Source organism: Nicotiana tomentosiformis, chromosome 7, assembly GCF_000390325.3.
Source record: "Nicotiana tomentosiformis chromosome 7, ASM39032v3, whole genome shotgun sequence".
Lineage (NCBI taxonomy): Eukaryota > Viridiplantae > Streptophyta > Magnoliopsida > Solanales > Solanaceae > Nicotiana > Nicotiana tomentosiformis.
Window position 1 is genome coordinate 22573789 of NC_090818.1, and position 7175 is coordinate 22580963.

The 7175-nt window shown below is 43.6% G+C and overlaps 2 protein-coding genes across 2 annotated transcripts; both read right to left on the reverse strand.

Annotated features, from left to right (window-relative positions):
* Positions 1–1381: 1381 nt before the first annotated feature.
* LOC138895347 (uncharacterized) lies at positions 1382–3553 on the reverse strand. The gene is made up of 3 exons (XM_070180027.1): positions 3240–3553; positions 2973–3063; positions 1382–1609 (listed from the first exon to the last, which is right to left on the reverse strand). Exons 1-3 carry the CDS (start codon positions 3551–3553, stop codon positions 1382–1384), a joined length of 633 nt encoding a protein of 210 aa, XP_070036128.1.
* A 3001-nt stretch (positions 3554–6554) lies between these two features.
* Positions 6555–7175, reverse strand: LOC138895348 (uncharacterized). Its single transcript, XM_070180028.1, has 2 exons — positions 6995–7175; positions 6555–6859 (listed from the first exon to the last, which is right to left on the reverse strand). The coding sequence occupies exons 1-2, from the start codon at positions 7173–7175 to the stop codon at positions 6555–6557; spliced, it is 486 nt and encodes a 161-aa protein (XP_070036129.1).

Genomic DNA, 7175 nt, shown 5'->3' on the forward strand with positions numbered 1-7175 from the left:
CACACCTTTTGCCTCCAGGCATCTCCAGAGAATTTCTCTAGGAACCTTGTCATACGCTTTCTCTAGGTCAATAAACACCATATGCAAATCCTTCTTCCTCTCTCTGTATAGTTCCCCCAACCTTCTAACAAGGTGTATAGCTTCTGTAGTCGAACGACCCGGCATGAACCCGAACTGGTTGTCGGATACAGACACTGTCATCCTCACCTCGCTTCAACCACCCTCTCCCACACTTTCATGGTATGACTCAGTAATTTGATACCCCTATAATTGTTACAACTCTGGATATCACCTTTGTTCTTATACAATGGAACCATCGTACTCCACCTCCACTCATCCACCAATGCTTAACAACATAAGAGTAAAAGAAGGGTGAGAGTGAAGAAAACTCCCTATGGCTCTGTGGCCATCTCTGTATCCCCAGCAGTGGCACCGACCTCAGCCTCATCCAATCGGATCTCATCATCCTCAAGTCCGGGAGTAGCTGGGTTGGTGAACATATAATGGACTGCCTCAGCAGTGTCAGCAGTTGTGTCTGGCTACTCAGACTGGCCAGCTGATGCTGTAGATGCTGTAGGATCTGGGCCTGGCTGGTGTGGGTTAATCAACATATGAAATGGAATGTCACCTGTAGCTGCAAACTTCATAACCTAGCTCCGAAGCTCGTCCACTGACTTCTTAGAGGCCTGCCGCTTTCTCATCTTCTTTACCTCTTTGCCCAACTCTTCGATCACTGCCCCATGCTGCACTAAAGTGTCCATGATCGTGTTTTGATTTTCAAGATCTTCTTCAAGGTTTCTTCAACTGTGGGGGGAATCTGGGGTAACATAATAGATGACTGTGCTGCAACATGACTGGATATGTCAGACAGCTTTGCAGTAACTGTCTGCATCCAGTTGTTGATGCTCGCTAGTGTCTGGGAGACTCACAACGTAGAGAGTGGAGTAGAAGGCATAGGCACCAACTTCAAAGCCGAGGTGGGAGGCATTGGGGCTGAAGGTGGAGGCATGTCAGCTGCACTGGCAGAAGGCTCTGCTGAAGTGGATGGTATATCAGCTGTCTCTGTACCCATCATCGATGGCTCATCAGACTAGCCTACGATGGTAGTCGGCTGACCCTTTCTCTTTGGGTTGTGTGCATCTATCAGAGATAGCTAGGCTTACAAAACGGTCCTCCCAGACCTCTTTCTTTTTCGACCTCTCAAGGCCGGCAACTGTAGTATCACTTCCTCGGCCATCATCCGAAATATCGTCAATAGTAGCCGCTAGTGCCTCAGGGACAGGTGTAGAAGAGGGCTCTGAAGACTGACTGGCACTCTCTGAACCCTCAGAGGTGCTATGTGAGGAAGAAGGCTCGTTCCGGAGTTGATACCTTCCTGTAGCTATGATTGGACATCAGGCTGCTCTTGCACTGAGTCTCCCTCCGATGCTTCCCGAGATGGGGCATATGAACTAGATTCGAAGGGCTCTGGATTTCTTCCTCTGCCGGCTATAGCTTTCTTGGTGATTATTTTTTGGAGGGCGAGGGGTAAAATGCATTTGCCTCGACCTCTGGAAGGTTCACCCCTCCCCTTTGAAGTATCACCGCAGCCTCGAGATGTAACCATTTTCTGTAACAAGCAACAACAGTAATCAGTTGTAGTTCAATTGCAAACAGACAGTAAACACACAGTTTAGAACATGCTGGCAGGGTGGGGAAGTGCGGTCCGCATAATTAGAAGTACGGTCGCAGGCTGGGATGTGCGGACCGCACATTGTGAACTTGCGGCCGCAACAATGAATCTGCGGTAGGCACAATTATTAGTGCGACCGCAGATTTAAATTGTGGTCCGCACTTTTATCATCGGGGCCGCACATCAGACTCACCAAAATGTCAACTCTCTGAAGATAGAGATTGGGCTGTTTTACGGCCGCATTTACTTTTCTGCGGCCGCGATGGGATTTCTGCGGTCCGCACAATTTTAAGTGCGGCCGCAAAATCAGCCTTGACTAAAGAACCCTAATCTCAACTTTTGCGCACCACACAATTTCTTGTGCGGCCGCAGATTTCAAACAATTACGAGCAGACTTTCTAGGGTTGTTCAAGTTTTTGCACAAATTCGACATAGTATTAACAATGAAGCATGAAAATCAATTCACCCATTTCCCATAGAGCAATTATCAGTTGACCTAACACTGTTTAAACCCCACATGGTTGTAAAATTAAAATCTATTAACAAATGGCCTAAAGCTACCTAACAAATTGATAAAATTAAACTAAAAATTGAAGAATTTTATGAGTAATTGAAGCATTCCAGATATGATGTAGTGCAAATGAGTGAACACATATGTGGATTGAGTGTGGCAGATAATTTAACAAACGATTTCAATATTTTAAAATTTTGAGTGCCCAGAGAGGGGAACAAATGTACCGTATCCCCTAAGGTTATTATTTATACTTGACGATCAGACTGCATGGACATGGGATGAGTGCGGCCGCATAATTCCTTCTACGAGGTCCGCACTCTGTTACCTGGAGTCTCAAAAGCTCTTGCTGATCTGCAGTCCGTAGAATATGTGATGTGACCGCAGATTTTAATGTGCGGCCGCACTTTGGCCATTTCTCTGACTGACCAAACTTCAGAGAGTTTGCATTTCCCCTTTCCAATTTGTGCGGTCTGCACTGTAATTGTGCGGCCACAGTTCCCTTTTGTTGTAGCGACTACAATTGTGCGGTCCGCACAATACACATGCGGTCCGCACTTTTTCCACACTTAGCCAATTTTCTGAGCACAGTTCCTGTAAAGCTCACTCATTCCTACAACACACTTCAAATCCAGTTAGCACAAAAATAACACCTATCTACAAAAGAAGAAAAGAAAAAGAAAAAGAAACATGGGTTGTCTCCCAAGAAGCGCCTGATTTAACATCGCGGCACGGTGCAAATTACCATCACTTCAAATGAATAACTGCCATCATGTGGCCATCATCAACCTTTCCCAAATAAAGCTTCACCCGGTGATCATTGACTCGGAATACCTCATCACTTTGTTCTTTAAGTCCAAGGCACCAAAAGGTGCCACACCTATAATTTCAAAGGGACCACTCCATTTAGATTTCAGCTTCCCGGGAAACATCTTCAATCGTGAGTTGAACAACAAAACAAGATCGCCCACCTTAAATTCCTTATTTTGGATGTATTTGTTATGAAAGTACTTCATCTTCTCTTTGTACAAGGACTAACTTGCATAAGCATCGTACCGGAACTCATCCAATTCATTAAAATGTGCAACCCGCAAGTTAGCGGCTGCATCCCAATCAAGATTCAATTTCTTTAAAGACCACATGGCTTTGTGATCAAGTTTCACCGGAAGATGACAAGATTTTTCAAATACCAACCGGTATGAAGACATCCCGATAGGAGTTTTGAACGCAGTCCTATAAGCCCATAGTGCATCATCAAGCTTCTTTGACCAATCTGTCTGGTTAGTATTCACTGTTTTGGACAAGATACTCTTTATCTCCCGGTTGGAGACTTCCACTTGACTGCTAGTTTGTGGATGATAGGGAGTCATAACTTTATGAGTGATACCATACTTGCTAAGAAAAGTGTCAAAAGCCTTGTTGCAAAAAAGCGACCCCCATCGCTAATGATTGCCCGCGGAGTACCAAATCTTTTGAAAATATTCTTCTCCAAGAACTCCACCACACTCCTCGCTTATTGGGTAGAGCAATGGCCTCAACCCATTTAGACACATAATCAACCTTGACCAAGATGTAGGTGTTTCCATAAGAACTCACAAAAGGACCCATAAAGTCAATACCCCACACATTAAAGATATCAATCTCCAAAATAGTAGTGAAAGGCATTTCATTCTTCTTAGAGATTCCACCGGCCCGTTGGCATTCATCACATCTTTTTACTATATCACTTGCATCATTATAGAGAGTGGGCCAATAAAAATCGTAACTTAGCACTTTGGTCGCCGTTCTTGCTCCGCCATTGTGACCACCATAAGGCGAAGAATGGCAAGCCTAAAGAATAACATTTTTCTCTTCGTCCGGTACACATCTTATAATTACCCCATCTGTGCAAATCCGGAAAAGGTATGGCTCGTCCCTATAATAATCTTGACAATACCGTTTGAGCTTCTTCTTTTGATTTGAAGAGAGCTCATCCGGGATGATTTCACACACAAGGAAGTTTTCTAGATCTGTGAACCATGGCACCTCATTCATTAAAATATCCAATAGTTTCTCATCAGGGATGAAGTCATTGATTTCAAGGCCATCATGCGGCCTCCCCTCCTCCTCCAAACGAGACAAGTGGTCTGCCACTTGATTTTCACTCCCTTTTTTATCTTGGATGTCAATATCAAACTCTTGCAACAATAGCACCCATCTCATCAACCTAGCTTTTGAATATTTCTTGATCATAAGATAGCAAAGTGCTGCATGATCCGTATGAACAATAACATTTGCACCCATCAAGTATGGGCAAAATTTCTCAATTGCAAACACAATGGCAAGAAGCTCTTTTCAGTAACGGTGTAATTAACTTGGGCATCATTAATGGTCTTACTAGCATAGTAGACCAGATGAAAAATTTTCTTGATACGTTGCCCCAAAACTGCCCCAACCGCTACATCACTAGCATCGCACATGAGCTCAAAAGGAATACTCCAATTATGAGCAGTGGTAATGGGAGTTGTTGTCAACTTGAACTTTAGCAATTCAAAAGATCTCATACAATCATCATTGAAGTAAAGCTTAGAATCTTTCTCTAAGAGCTTGCACAATGGGTTCACTGCTTTAGAAAAATCCTTTATGAAGCGCCAGCAGAACCCCGCGTGACCCAAGAAACTTCTCACGCCTTTCACTGAAGTTAGAGGTGGAAGTTTAGAAATCACCTCTATCTTTGCCTTGTCGACCTCTATGCCATTCTTTGAAATTTTGTGGCCAAGGAAAATGCCTTCCTCGACCATGAAATGGCATTTCTCTCAATTTAGCACCAAGTTCGTTTCTTTACACCTTGCCAATACTCTATCCAAATTTGCCAAGCAATCATCAAAGGAATCCCCGACTACCGAAAAGTCATCCATGAAGACTTCAAGGTAGTACTCTACCATATCCGTAAAGATCTCCATCACACACCATTGAAAAGTTATCGGTGCATTGCATAAGCCAAATGACATCCACTTAAAAGCGAAAGTGCCATAGGGACAAGTGAAAGTTGTTTTCTGTTGATCTTCCGGGGCAATAAGGATTTGGTTGTACCCCGAATATCCATCTAGAAAGCAATAGAAATCACGACCGGCCAACCTATCAAGCATTTGGTCAAGGAAGGGGAGTGGAAAATGGTCTTTTCTTGTGACTTTGTTCAGCTTCCGATAGTCCATACACACTCTCCACTCGGTCACCGTTCTTATGGGAATCAACTCGTTCTTATCATTGGTGACCACAATTATGCTCCCTTATTAGGGACACATTTCACCGGAGAAGTCCACGAACTGTCGGAAATAGGGTAGACCACCCTGGCATCCAACCATTTGATAATCTCCTTTTTGACCAAGTCTTGCATGGCTTTATTGAGTCTCCTTTGATGTTCAATGGAGGGTTTGGAATATTCCTCCAAGTTAATCTTGTGCATGCAAAATACGGGGCTTATTCCCCGAATATCCGCCAAAGTCCACCCAATAGTTTTCTTCCTCTTATGGAGCACCGCCAATATAGAGTCAACCTGTATGTTAGTCAAACAAGAGGAAAGAATAACCGGTAAAGTAAAACAAGGGCCAAGGAATTCATACCTGATATGTGGAGGCAATGGCTTCAACTCCAAGATCAGAGGCTCTTCAATTAAAGGATTTGTAGGAGGAGTTTTTCTATTCTCAAGATCCATGGAAAGTTTCTGGGGTGCATAGTTGTACGACCCCATTCCTTGCAAACAATTTACACATTCCATGAAGCCATCCATCTCTTCATCATCAAAATTGAGCAATACGACCTCCAACATATCACCCATATTAATCGTGGCACTTTTATCATCAATAATGACATCGGTCACCAAGTGCACGAATGAACACACTTCATTGCTATTCGGCTGCCTCATAGATTTGCACATGTGGAACACCACTTTTTCATCACCCACCCGAAAAGTAAGTTCTCTAGCTTCTACATTAACAAGATCCTTCTCCGTAGCCAGGAAAGGTTTTCCAAGAATAATCGGCACCTCATAGTGCACTTTACAACCAAGAATAACAAAATCCGCCGGGGGAATGAACTTATCGACACAAACCAATACATCTTCAATCACCCCCAACGGTCTCTTCATTGTACGATCGACCATTTGTAATCTCATAGATGTGGGTCTTGGTTTCCTAATTCCCCAAGATCTTGAAAACCCGAATAGGGCATCAAATTGATACTCGTCCCAAGATCACAAAGAGCTTTGGCAAACTCAGCACTTCCAATAGTGCAAGAGATTGTGAAAGCACCGAGATCTTCAAACTTAGGATCCATCAAATGCACAATTGCACTCACTTGGTGAGTGACTTTGATAGTTTCAAAATTCATCGTTCACTTCTTTGTCACGAAGTCCTTCTTAAATTTTGTGTATCCGGGCATTTGCTCCAAGGCTTCAACTAATGGCACATTTATCAAGATACTCTTCATCCTCTCAATGAACTTTTTTAATTGATTCTCGCTATTTTGCTTGGTGAGCCTTTGATGATATTGAGGAGGTTGCTTAGGCAATGGTGCCTTAGCCTTTTGCACTACCGATTCTGGTATGTCAATCACATGCTCCCTAGACGTGTTCACTTCCTCTTGAGTCTCTTCCACCGTGTCATCAATATCAATCCGCACTTCATCATTTTCTTGCACTACATTGGTTGGGATCTCCTCTTATTCTACCACTTGTTCATCACCCACAAGTTGTCTTTGACTTGAGGTGGGTGCATTCCCGCCTCTTTCACTTCTTGTAGTAACGGCCATGGCATGCCCCGTATTGTTCCCACCCTTCGGGTTCACCATCGTGTCACTTGGTAGTGCCCCCTTAGGATGAGAATTTAAAGCTTGAGAGATTTGTCCCATTTGCACTTCCAAGTTACGGATCGATGTGTTGTGTGAAGCAAGTTGAGCATCAGAATCGGCGTTCTTCTCCATCATTTGCTTGAACATGTTCTCAATACGGCCCAT

Excerpts from the sequence above, each read along its gene's own strand:
- LOC138895347 (XM_070180027.1), bottom strand. The coding sequence starts at position 3,553 with ATGACTCCCTATCATCCACAAACTAGCAGTCAAGTGGAAGTCTCCAAC. Across the intron at positions 3,064-3,239 it reads AATGAATTGGATGAGTTCCG|GTGTGGCACCTTTTGGTGCC; the intron begins GTACGATGCTTA and ends TTGAAATTATAG. Across the intron at positions 1,610-2,972 it reads TGAAGCTTTATTTGGGAAAG|AAAATGGTTACATCTCGAGG; the intron begins GTTGATGATGGC and ends TGCTTGTTACAG.
- LOC138895348 (XM_070180028.1), bottom strand. The coding sequence starts at position 7,175 with ATGGGCCGTATTGAGAACATGTTCAAGCAAATGATGGAGAAGAACGCC. Across the intron at positions 6,860-6,994 it reads CACGATGGTGAACCCGAAGG|TGCAAGAAAATGATGAAGTG; the intron begins GTGGGAACAATA and ends CAACCAATGTAG.